General features: G+C 40.3%; 1 protein-coding gene across 1 annotated transcript; it reads left to right on the forward strand.

The window, feature by feature from the left end:
- The first annotated feature begins 2,697 nt into the window (after window positions 1-2,697).
- LOC140561161 (sterile alpha motif domain-containing protein 9-like) lies at window positions 2,698-9,713 on the forward strand. The gene is made up of 4 exons (XM_072686137.1): window positions 2,698-2,940; window positions 3,265-3,411; window positions 3,505-3,597; window positions 4,205-9,713. The coding sequence occupies exons 3-4, from the start codon at window positions 3,574-3,576 to the stop codon at window positions 8,747-8,749; spliced, it is 4,569 nt and encodes a 1,522-aa protein (XP_072542238.1). The 5' UTR covers window positions 2,698-2,940; window positions 3,265-3,411; window positions 3,505-3,573; the 3' UTR covers window positions 8,750-9,713.
- The last annotated feature ends 3,685 nt before the right edge of the window (window positions 9,714-13,398 follow it).

Raw genomic sequence — 13,398 nt, forward strand, 5'->3', positions numbered from 1 at the left:
AGATAAGTAAATTGTTAGGGAATCTGGGATTCCCTATTCCCCCTAAAAACAATACAAAGCAGAAATTACTCAAAAAATGAACATTAAAATATATATATCTATATTTTTTATTTTATAACCAATGCTTTATAAGCAACACGTTGGTTGTAAAGCATTAGGCCTTGTGGGTGGAGCTCATTAACAAAACATTGTGCTCACAGCTCCTCTGTAGTCATGAGCTAGGACCTGTGTGTGTGAATGTGTGTCAATTAAACCTATTCTACCAGCCAATTCCTCTGTAGGTTCATAAGGTCAGGGTTTCAGATGCAGTCACACAACATAGCTTCTGTTGTTATGAGGCACTACATTTGTCCATTCATGCATGCGTGTGTGTAAGTGTGTGGGACTGAGACAGTGAATCTACTGAGAAAGACATGTTGACCAGAATGTTGACTTCTATCTGTCCTCGTCTTCTTGCCCACGGACTTGTGTGATACTAAAGAAAGTGTGGCCTCTGTTTGCCAGAACTGAAAAAAAAAGATTATAGAAAATGAGAAATATGTAAAATAATAAATATTTGTAGACTCGATTTACTACATACTGCATCTTTCTAACTGTGTTACAGGAGCATTCCAGCCAATGATATGTTGTTATTTATTAAATTTACCAAAAAAGAAAAAAAATAAGCATGTATGTGTGTGTAAACCCTTCAGTCTGGGTCTTTAATAAAGACAAATTAAATAATATATGTACATTTCAATATTTGAATAGCTCTTTACAAGGTACAAGCCTCCATGAATCGCATCAGTGAGCCTTGGCCACCCATGACCCTGTCGCCAGTTGACCAGTTGTCCTTCCTTGGACCACTTTTGGTAGGCACTGGCCACTGCATTGCAGAAACGCCCCACAAGACCATCTAACCATCACAATTTGGTCCTCCTCAAAGTGGTACACAGTGGTTGCCCATTTTTCCTGCTTTGAACACTTCTCCTTTAGGAACTGACTGTTCACCTTGACAGATTGTGACCATTGTAACCATGGTCATGTTATTCACCTCCCCTGTCAGTGGTTTTAAATGTATGGCTAATCGGTGTATTTCAGTGGTTACCAAGCCTATTTCTATAGAGCTACCTTCTCGCAGCCTTTGGATCCAACTCTAATGCAATAGGGCTGAATGGTGGTGTTTATATTGGGGTTTCTGCACTTGATAAACCATGACCTTTCTCAAGAATACAATTTAAGAAAATTCATAGGCAGATACTGGTGGATGAGGGCCACGGTTCTTCGGTAAAATCAACAGTAGTTCTTCTACGGCATCGCTCCAAGAACCCTCTGTAGCATCTGTAGTTTTAATAGTGTAATAGTGTATATAGACAGAAAACCTGATACTGCTTTTAAAGTCAGATACCGACTGTGAAGCATGATGCTGGTAGTAGTGTGATGGAGCTGAGGGGTATACCACAAAGCAGGATCGGTCAGTTTATGCAGATAACTTAAGCCCAAAGTCAAGTCCGCCCAACAGAAAAATAGCTAAGGGGCGTTCCTACTGGATGATCCTCCACTTTGGTCTTCAGATATCCGGCTAACTGAGAAACCCTGCTCTGCTTTCCTCTGCTACATCTGAGGAAAACTGAATTATCCTCTGCACCCCAACCAATGAAAACCTCCTTTTCAGCTTGGGGGCATTGCATTTCTCGAAGAGTGAAACCTGGGTGGTTTTCTGTGAGAGACTTGCTCAACTTGTTGATCCAGGAAATGCTCGTACTGCAGTTTACAGCCATGTATTTAGTAAACAGTCCCAATCCCAGTGCTCTGCTGATAGCCCGGGCTGGGCTAGATAAGAGAGGGAGGCGGCTTTAACAAAAGGAGGAGGAGGTTTTACTGGGTTAGTTTTGTCATACTCTGCTGTCATTACCTTCAGTTCCTAATATTTGGTAGCCTGTGAACTGTCCTGCACTAAGATTAGTGTCGATGCCAGATGTGCAGTGATATTACTGCCAAACAAAGATGTAATTAATATACTGTAATAGTAGTCAACATACACAGACACTTATTTAGCACTAAAGTTTTACTGTTCTGCTGGTCCATGTCTTTTCTTTCTTTTCTTGGTTTATTTGATTTTTCTACAGATGTGTCTAGAACCCTTAGAATGGCAAAATACCATTACACACCAGTACAAAACCAACAGGAACCAGTGTTGAATGGCTTCACTCAGATTTTTTTTTTTAATGTATTTAACTGAATTCAGCTTAAAGTAGGATATTTTTGAAGAGCTGTAAAATGGAAAATGTTCACAGGATGGAGACTTGCTATGTGGGTGAGGTCTGTGTTGCCTGTGTTGCCTGAACAGTTATTTGCACTCTGCCTATTTTGCACTATGACTATTTGCACACCTGTACAGATGTTCTTTTCTTTTCTGTAAATACATCTTTCAGCTCTTTATTACCTTTATTACCTTTAGTACTTTCTACTTTTTTTTAATTTATCCCCTACCCTATTTATTGTTTAGTGTAATTTTCCTTTAGTTTAAGACTGTGTTCTGTGTTTCTTTGTTACTTGTCATACGTGTTGCTCTCACCAAGACAAATTCCTTGTATGGGTAACATACTTGGTGAAATAAAGAGATTCTGATTCTGATTCTGATTCTTAGCTTTAGCCCTGCTGTTCATCTCTTCAGGAAGAGACTCGTCTTCTTTCGCTTCTGTTTTCTCTGCAGGAGAATCGAAACCTACCTGCAGCGCCTGCAGGGGCGTCGCGGTAAACACCGCGTCTTCACTTGGGCTCAAGTATCTTCAGCCGTCTGTGTTTTAACCTGCGCCACAGTTCCGAGAAGAGCAGACCTTTATTTCGATATAAACAGAGAAAAGGAGAAAGTGCTTCCGCCTCAGCATCTGTGGAGAAAGGGGAAGTGGAGACTCTCGTTTGGTGGTTCTTCGAGAGCTCTGGCTTCTCTGGTTTAAGGCAAGTAGTTAGCGTGTCTTCAGTGAAACAGATATATGTATATATATATATATAAATATATAAAGCACTATGCTTATACATGTTATGATATTGTTAATATAGCTAGCTGTCTTTTGATGGATGGGAGCATCAGTGTAAGGGCGAGCTGAACGGCTGTATCGTTAGCCACTAGATAGCTAGCTGTCTTGTTACCGGTCCCGAATGCTTCATTGTATGTGTTCCTGAACTGGACCACTTCTCCTACTTCTCTTAAATGCAGAGCTGTGAAATGTCTTTTTAAACCCTTCAGTTACTAATTTGCAAACGTTTGTCTGTTTTCTGCAGTGTGCGGTTTATTAGGATTCAGAGCCAGTGGGTTGTGTTCCTGGCATCAGTGTGCTGAAATGGCTCCTATTCAAATCCAGACATTTGCTTTGAAACAGGAGCAGAGCTGCAGATTGAAGAGGACAGTTAGTTAATTCACTCCAACCTGTGAGTTGATCCACATTACACTCCACTAATAAAGTGAATAAATGCGTTTTCCAATGGTTCTGTGTTAATAAATGCATGTTGCTTTCTTTCTAGGACTGGCCTGTTTGACTTTATTTTTTCACTCCGGCTGGATGAGGCGTACCCCCGCTGTTTGTTAACAGGATGGCTGAAGGAGGGATTTTGGAGGTACCGTACTTCTGTAGTTGCATTTCACACGTCTGATGGCAGTGTCAGCAGGATGCTGTCTATTCGACAGTGTGCTTCATTATTCTGGCTGGTTTATCAGCAGTTAAAAGCAGCTGCTCTATATGGCCATATTTGGTTATCCATAAATTTGCAACAATCCTGAATGAACCTTGGTCTGGCAGAGGTAGGTTTGGTACAGTAAGGCAAATGAGATGGGAATTATTATGCCTGCGAAAAATGTAAAGTAAAAGCAGACATGAAGCACTAATTACGCTGATGTAGAAGTTTATTTGACTTTGGTATAGTCATTTATGTATAGGTAATATGTGTTGCCATTAAGAAACTAACCACGTGCTGTGTGACAGCTCTACCATGAGGTTGGTTGACACTAATGCAAGACAATCTCTCATTATACCAGTGAAATGATCACACAGTGGTCCTTTGTGAAGGATCTCCTTGAAAGTAGAGCACCAGGAAAGTGTGACAACCAACCTCATATTCCTTTACACTGTAGTGACTTTCAGATAGATGATCGCTCACAATATGATCAGTGTCTTTCATTGAATCTTGCCATGAATCTAACAACATTCTTTGGTTGTGTTTTCAGAGTGATGGAAATCAAGTGCCATATTCATCTGAACTTCCGGCAGAGATTAAGGATTGGGACAAAACCCATGTGAGAGACTGGATTCTCAGGTTAACAGATGTGGATGATGAATGTGCAAATACATTGTATGACCAGGATATTAATGGACCTAGTCTCTTAATACTGGAAAAGTCTGACCTTCTGGAAGCAGGCATTAAGCTGGGTCCAGCAAAACTGATCATTCACAAGAGAAATGAGCTTCTTAAATTAAAAGAACAACAGTCAAGCAGCCCTGAAAACCGCTCCGGGAAATCCTGCAAGCCCTACCCTTTCAATCAGTTTCATGCTGCCTACAGATATAAAGAAAACAGCATCCTAGATGTTACAGAAACCGGCGCTCTAGACCTGATAGAACCATGTCATGAGTACAAAGCATTTGTCAATTTTCAAAATGTAGCAACAGAGGAAAAGCTGCAGAAGTTCACAGAGGAAGTCATCAGATTTGCTGCCGCCTGCATGAACAGTCGTACTAACGGTACTATTCATTTCGGAGTTGGAGACAGGCCAGACTTCAGTCATGGGCAAATTTTGGGGGCTAGTATCGAAGACAAAGAAGCCTATGTTAAGAAGTTGGCGAATGTGATTGAGAGGTTTGAACATAAGCACATTGATGTGGCCAAAAAATGTGTTAAACCTCCTAGGTTTGTTGAGGTTCTTGAAGCTGACATGACATTCTCAGGAAAGTATGTCATAGAGGTAGACATAGAGCCATCGTTTTTGGTTTGCCAAGACAACGTCTTTCACGTTTATAGCCAAGACACAAAGAAAACAAGAAAACGATTTAAAAGTGGGGATTTGATGACCGAGGAGAAGGGCAGTGCAAAGTTATTTTACATCCGAGACAATAGCAGCAGCAGGAATCTTCTTGCCCAGGTTTCCTCCACCAAGGAGTACACCGGTTATGTTGAAAAGGTAGTGCAGCTGAGCCAGATGAGAAAAGAAGCTGAGGCAAAGCACCTCACTGTGGTTAAGAATAGTGTGCAGGGTTCTAAGCTCTGTGAGATGCTAACAGGAGGCTCTCAGTCTTTGGACAAGTCTCACTTTGAACGATACGTGCTGGTCACCAACAAATCTCATCCAGTTCAGAAAGAATCGCTTGCTTTTCTCCTGGACATGAACCTGACAGCTGTTTTGGACTTTGATCCAGAATCTGCCGAGACAGGCTTGAATAAGTTATTCGAAGAGAGAAACGTTAACGATCATTTGCCTTCTCAGTATAAAATCACAGAGGCAGTGGAGGAAATTGCAAGTAAGCTAAAGCTGACCAGAACTACAAGCTGGGTTTTCTGTAATGGAGGAATAATGGATGAGAAGCCCTCTGATGTGGATAATTGGTTAACAGAGAAAGGTTCCTCGGTTCGTGATGTTGTGTCCTTCCTTTGTCGAAAGGATGTGTTACCATACAAGAAGTTTCTCATCATATTCATGCTGTTGAGCGATGTTGCTGACAGAGATCCGATGCTTGAGACCTTCAGTATGTTTTTGCAGGAGCTGAAAGGCACCGACCAAATCTTATGCATCTGTGTTAATGAAAACTCATACATGTACTGGAAGGAACTCATTGAGGCACGATATCGAGTCGACATTTCTAGAAGATGCATCTATGAGCTCAGTTTTGCTGAAATTAATGGCACTGTCCTCAGTCTGTGGTCAGAAAATCGCAAATCAAGCCGATTCCTGCCTGGTGGTGGCGGTAAAGTTCTGTTGTCAAAGAAAGTGGAGGGCAGCTTGAGTACACTGAGTATTTTGTGTGTAAACCAATGCGAGGGAGGAAATGAGGACAAGTTGCAACTGGAGGAAAGTTTTTATAAGGGCGGGAAGGTGTCCTGGTGGAACTTCTACTTCTCAGAGCAGCCAGGATCAACACCTTTCATCAAACGAGACAAGTTTGACTACATCACTGATACTATTATTCCAGACATGTGCTCCCTCAGACAAGCTTGCGTTCGCTTCAACATACTCCATACTCCTGGCTGTGGAGGAACGACTCTAGCCATGCATGTCTTGTGGACACTGAAGGAGAAGTTTCGTTGTGCTGTGCTGATGGGCAGAACAGATTTCAGTGATGTGGCCCAGCAGGTTGTTACTTTGTTGACATACGAGGCAACTGAACAGCAATCCCGGCTTCCCGTTTTACTTATGATCGATGACTTTGAAGACATTGATGCTGTTAATGATCTCCAGCAGCACATTGAAAAAGAATGTCTGAAGAGAAATGCGACTTCCAAGTCTCCCCAAGTCATTCTGCTGAACTGCATGAGGGCTGAATCACGAGCGCAGACTGAAGCAACAGATGACACTGTTTTCATCGGTAACAGACTCTCTGAGATGGAGCGGAGATTGTTTGAGAATAAGCTGAAGGAAATTGAAAAGATCTACAAGAATGCTGAAACATTCTATGGTTTCATGATCCTGAAGAAAGACTTTTCACCGGAGTACATACAGGGGGTCGTGAAAAATACACTGAAGGGCTTCAATTTTAAGTATAAACAGGCTCAGCTCATTGCAGTCCTAGTGCTCTTGGATTGCTACTGTAGGAGTGCAAAGTTATCAGTCTCTGTGTGTGAGGAATTTCTTGGTCTGTCAACAAGGCCAGATTCTGAATCCTGCAAAGTGGAAGACGAATTTGGGAAGTTTTCTGCACTTTTGACACGGTGCACAGTAGAGTCCAGTGTGGTGTTTGAGGCTGTGCGAGTAATCCATCCCAGCATGGCAGAGCATTGTTTGGAAGAACTGACGACTACTTTCAGCGTGTCCAAAGCAAAGATCACTGACTTCCTTCTCACAACAGACTTGTTTTATGAATGCATTCAAGGAAAGGAAAAACTTGTGCAGGATGTTCACAACATGCTAGTGAGGAGGAATTACTCGGCTGAGAATCTCCAGGAAGACTGTAAGTTTTCACCACTTATCCAAGCAATTGCAAAGGAGACGCCCGGGTTTGAGGAAAATGTCTTGCTCAATGCTGCGAAGCGCTTCGAAAAAAATGCAGTGATATCTCAGCTTCTTTCTAGATACCATTATCTGCAGAAGAAAGACTTTAGAGAGGCAAAGGACTGGGCAAAGAAGGCTAGAGAACTCCAAAGGGATAACTCCTACATTTGCGATACATCTGCACAGGTGATCAAACATGAGTTAAAAGACGCCATCAGCAATGACCGCGACAATCCAGTTAAAGCGGACAAGTTGAAAGAATATCTCAAAATGGCTCTCTCTGCCACTGAGGCTTTCAGGGAAACACAGGAAATTGCAAGAAAGGAAGTTGATGTTCGGTTTAAAGGGAAAAAAGATTTTAGCCCGTACAATACTGCTGGCCGCCTTGGCGAGATTCAGATTGCCGTTACAGTGATTGACATACTGGAAAAGATCCCTGTTTTTTCTAAAGATGAACTCCGTCATCATATTCTTACTCAGGTTCTCTCGGGTAAGATGAAAATACAAGACATGGCAACAAATGATCCCAAGAGACAAAAGCATGCATCATATTACCATTTTCTGCAGGAATTTGAAGACCTTCTTTACAACCTCAAAGACAACATGAAAAAGCACTTTGACTTTCTTGACAATTATTTTGTCAACTTGGGCTCATTTTTTTCCCAGAAAGACAATCGAGAGTTGAGGACACGACAGGAGGTCCTAAGGTGCTTTCGTCAATATGCCATCCTGTTTTGCACATCAGATGCAAAGGAACTGTTGAGAAACAAGATGTTAAGCAACATGCTCAAGGTCGACAAAGCTCGTCAGTATCTGGAGAAGAAAAAGGCTGATTCTTACAGTGGTCTGCTGGAGTGTCTGTCTCGCGAAGTCTCTTCAGAGCACATAGAACAAATCGTCAAGCATTATAATTTCATTTTCAAGAACACCGGCCCACGAGATGATGGGCACTTCAAGGACACTGTCAACTTCATCTATGCGAATATCGTTCTCAGTCAGGTTCGACCTGAATCTCAGCTCCTCCAGCCCTACATGAAGATTTTTCAACTACTCAGTGACACACTTAAACTTCCCACCCCCCTCAATGAAAGCTTGCCGTTGCATTTCATTTCAGTGGTGATGCTGTGGCCAGAGACTATCTCTGTCTTGTCAGGTGGGAATTTGAGTGATAAGTTGGGAAGTTACGTATCACAGCTGAGAAATTCTTTCTCAAATGAGATGAAGCCAGCTTGCAATGGCAAGAGAGCAGTCATTCATTTATACTTGGGGAGGAAGACAGGTTATCAACGCCTGATCACGCAAAAGGAAATCGACAAATGTGTGGGATCAGAACAGAGCATGCAAAACGGAAAGATATGGAGGAATGAGAAAGTCCGAAATATCCTCCGCAAAGTCACTGGAACAATTGGTAGGCATGTCATTATAGCCGACACTTCGAATGAAAACGTGAAAGTTCACGTTTCTCCAGTGTTCAAAAGTCAGTTGTGTGGAGAAGAGGGCGCCAAAGTGTCCTTCTTTGTTGGATTCACCATTAATGGCCCAGTTGCACTTGGCATACAGCCAGAGTCTTAACTTTTCTCATAGTCTGATTGACAAATTACAGTTTTGCCACTCCTTTGACTGTATACCCAGTATGTTACATAAGCGCTGAATCTGCAGTCTAATTTCTTTTGGTGTTATAGCTGTTAATGTTAACTGTATTTGTTTTCATACTGGCGTTCACTTTTGGCAACTTCAACTTCACCTAGTCTCTCTCTCTTTAAACCTGTGTTCGGTTGATTAGCATTAAGTAGCTTGGCATTCCATACATCTTCATAGGAAAAAATTAAATGTTGTAGAACATACTGTGAATAAATTACTGTGCTTCTGGCTAAAGACATACTGTATATAATGGGAACACATTAATACTTTACATTTATTTTTATACTTGCACTTTACCATCTTATAATGTATTGGTTAAACTGAAAGCACTGACTATGAGCTCATGTTGCCTAAAAAAGTGATGAACGTTTTATACTGAGATGCAATGACCAGATTAATATTTCTATAATGGTATTTTGAATGAACTGGTTGTATAGGAAATGTCTGCATTTTTTTTTTCAGTTCACCTTTAGGTAATATTCAGATTTTATAAAAAAGAATATATATATGTCATATTGCTGCTGTCCAATGAAAAACATGCATCTCCATTTTTGTCCAATTTTAGTTTTCTCCATCGTTTGAACCCTGTAGCTACTCTGTACACTGTGTGAAGAATTCTGAATGAATGGACCAATAGAAATTCTCTAAATGAACTTGGAATAGAATATTTTTACATTGACTTTAATTGAGTGTTAAAAAGGTTTTTTCCATCTCCTAAAAATTCACCATGTTTTTCATTGGACACCGGCCATATGTGGGAGTACTTCAGGAGAGGAATGTGGCATGCAAAAAAATATGTGTATGTAATGCAGGTAAAACTTTCTTCTTGCTGTATATTTCTAGATTACTAAAGTTTAAATGTATGTCCAATTAACAAATAAAAACATACATTGAATTGTTACTAAATTCATCTTCATTTCTCCTAGCTGAGAACACTACATACAGTATAAGTTACAGTTATTTGAATGGACTGTGTAAATATGTGTCCTCATCTAACCAGTGGACTAACATTTTCCAAGCCAGATTAATTGGTACCTTCATTAATACCATTCATTTCTACCCCTTCTAATAGCCATTTGGAATGGCCTAGTCAGAGTCTGGCCTTAACCCTGTTGAGATGCTGTGACATGATCTGAAGAGGACTGTGCACTATAAGACATCCCAAAAACTGGTAAAGAATTTAAAAGCATTTGTAGGGAAGAAGAAGAATGGTCCAAACTCCCTCCAGAAGTTTGTTTTGAAGCAGTGTTTCATTGCAATGCCACAGTGAGTTCTGCTAAGTGAACTTAATTGATCCTTTAATCAGTTGCCTGTTTGCAAAATCATGTCAATGGTGAGAAATGAAGAAGAAGAATGGTCCAAACTTCCTCCAGACTAATAACACAAGTCTTAGAAGCAGCTACAGAAAATGTTTATTTGTGATAAACTGGTTGAAAAATCAAGAATATTTGTTGCCACTTCTTTTTTTTCTTTGTTTGTATGGAGGAAATATGTTCAGTTTTATTTTGGTCACATGACTTAGAATGAAAAAGACTTTGCCCACATCTGTATAAAAAGAAATCTAAGTTACTATCTATTAACATGTGGTTTCACAGGATGCCTGGAAATCTAGAAGTTTTGGAGATTTAAGGTTTTTGCGTGACAGCAACAATACAATCTCTGAACTTGATTCAGTTTAGAGGTTTTGATGACCTGAGAGTATTAACCTCTTTTAAATCTATCTATCAAGATGTGGTTTCACAGAATGCTCTGAAATATAGATGTATAGATGTGGATCTTCCTCTATTCCACCACTAGGGTGTGATGGAGGTCTGTTTTGAAGCAGTGTTTCAGATTCAGGGCCACAGTGGGTTCTGCTAAGTGAACGTAATTGATCCTTTGAAAATGAAAAGATGCCATATGCAGTTTCAAGATTTTCAGTGTGTTCAGCAACTTGAACATAAAAGGGTGGACTATTGAACCCCCTCCTCTTCCTGTCTCTCAACCCGTTTTCTGAATTCTGACCCTTGTCTGTGGGCTGGCACACAATGTGCAGATTGTGATTGTGTTTTAATTGAAATGGGAAAATAAAAGATGGTTTCCTCTGAGTGAGGTAGATTTATGGAGCCTGTCCTGCCCGCTGGCCCCATGATCCCTCTGATCTGCTTTTACTTCCTCCCCATTGTGACCTTTGGGGTCATTAGAGACCCCGAAATGGCCACATTGGCCAGCAGCCGATGTAGTGCTGCTTTGTTTTTCCACGAAATTACTATATTTAACCCAAGCAGCAGCCGGCCAAGTCCAATACACATCTGCTTGAAATGGGCATTTCCTATTGTGTTATGTCTGAGCGTTTTTGTTTATTCCATCCAGAGTGATATTTCTATTCGTGCGTCCTTATTGTGAAATACTAATGGTCCATTTTTGAGGCAATGCAGTATATAGTTGAATTAATACAAAAAAATGAGACCAATAAATAGAATGGATGAGAGAAATGTGCCAGATTTGTGTTTGTTCATTCCCTCTTCATGTGCTTTTACGCTGTGTCTTTATTTTGATGTAGATTAGCAGCTTTATGGTTTAGGAACTACTCAGGATCTTAGAATCAGTTCCAGTTATAATCAGATTATTGTCCATTTCTGAAATTTTACTGTTGTCTTAATTTACATCATCACTGTCACTTAAAATTATTGTTTCTCCAATTTTGGAATTTTTCATTTACATTGTGTCACATCATTTCATAATGAATAAACCAATGGAAATATTTACCAATAGAGAACTTGATTTAGTTTAGAGGTTTTGATGACATGAGACATGAACTTCTTTTAAATGATCTTACATTTATGGTGAAAAATTGGAAATGATCAAAAAGCTGAAAACCAGGTAGTTTAATGTTTCTCCAAACTCTCCAACAGAATGCCCTCTCTTTAGACTGACTAGAGTTTTTTTTTTTTCTTATCACACAAACTATCTGAAATATTTTATTGATTATAAACAGTAGAGTACTGTAAGAATCGATCAGTCTGTCTGGACAGTAAGTGTTTGTTAAAGTAACATTAGACTAAATACAAAAATACTTGAGTATAAACATAGGTGAAGGTGTTAATCGTAAAGGTGCTTCATTTCCAAACCTCTGCTTTTACAGTTACCCTCCAACATTTGAATCCGTCATTACAGTAAATCGGGTGAGCAGCTGGAGGAACTGAACAAACCCATACAGTGACTGGAGTTCAGAGACGTCAACGACCAAACCTGTGCTCTTCCAATCAACACCTCAGAAACTTTAGTTCTGACTACTGACTACTGCACCTGTGTTCATTTGTACTTATTTAATGTTCTGACTTTTTTTACTCCTGAGAACCAACTTCTCAGGAGTGGAAGCCTGAACCTTTAGCACAGTGCTGTACCCCCCAAAAAAAGGTAAGGTTTCTTTGGGTGGTTCCACCCTAACCTGATGTCCTTTAGATCATCATCTCTTATGTACAAACTGCTCTCTAAAAAATGATCCCTTCACCCAGACAAGCTGTAGGAATATGTTCAGTGTCTTTTTTTAGATCTAGGCATTCTTCACATTCTTGTGCCCCACTGTTGGATCACATTTAAAGGGAGATTCCCCTAACATCTAACCCCCCTTTTTTTCAAAGCTTTCGCCTCTCTTTGGTGCCTCAACCCAAGAGAATACCGAGCCCTCTCGAGACTTTGTTCAAACACTAGGCTTCATAAAGACAGAAAACTGGTTCCAAGATTCCAGCCCTCTGATGAACGTACTTCCCCCTGTGTCAGCTTGTGGATTAGGCCTATTGTGAATAGAGAGGAAGAAGTTGGCTTTGAGATAATGAAAATCAGATGGACTCGGTTGTAATGGTCAGAAAATGAGAGAAAATCTTTCACTGCAGCAATTCTGTTTTAGGAGGACTCTCTACGGCATTCTCCCAGATGTAGGAGGAGTGTTGAACTTAATGTATGTGACCCATGTTGGGAATTCGGTGCACCTCTAGCTGGAGTGAACCCTGAAATTCCTCAGACATCACAGAAAAAGCGAACGCCATCAATCATTTTTTACTTTTATTTGCACATGTATAGCCAAAGTAAACTCGTTGGGATCAAGATCTAAATCCCAAAGCTGCATATCTAATCCGTGCCTCCCACTTTGCATGCTGGCAGTGATTTTCCCACAGACAAGTGGATCAGAACTGAGGCCGTTCAGGCTACTTGTTTTCATGTCCTGCTTTGCTCAAGAGATACTGTTGATCATGAAGGGCAGCATGAGAGACCTGAGCATTTCCACCTGAGAAGAAGTGATCCAACCTATTTGGATGCTAAAAGCAAATGTAGCTGTATCACATGCTCTAAAAATGATAAAGGTGGTGGTATCACGTCTTAGGTCATTTCTTTTTTTTGTCTAGAAATGTGACTTTTGTGATGCTGTCTAATTTTAGAAGGTTTAAACATTTAAATAAGAATTTTGCTGATTAAATATTACTACCAATCATTATTTAATACACTGTATGGACAAAAGTATTGAGACTTAAAGGGAATTTAAAAAAAGGTTGCCCTGCTTTTGTTGGAGTAACTCAATTTTGAAACATTGCTGTGAGGGT

The sequence above is a fragment of the Salminus brasiliensis genome, chromosome 8, assembly GCF_030463535.1.
Source record: "Salminus brasiliensis chromosome 8, fSalBra1.hap2, whole genome shotgun sequence".
In the NCBI taxonomy this organism is placed as follows: domain Eukaryota; kingdom Metazoa; phylum Chordata; class Actinopteri; order Characiformes; family Bryconidae; genus Salminus; species Salminus brasiliensis.

Bases quoted from the DNA above. Each gene is read 5' to 3' on its own strand.
- LOC140561161 (XM_072686137.1), top strand. From the start codon at position 3,574: ATGGCTGAAGGAGGGATTTTGGAG. The intron at 3,598-4,204 runs GTACCGTACTTC...TTGTGTTTTCAG, and splicing joins CTGAAGGAGGGATTTTGGAG to AGTGATGGAAATCAAGTGCC.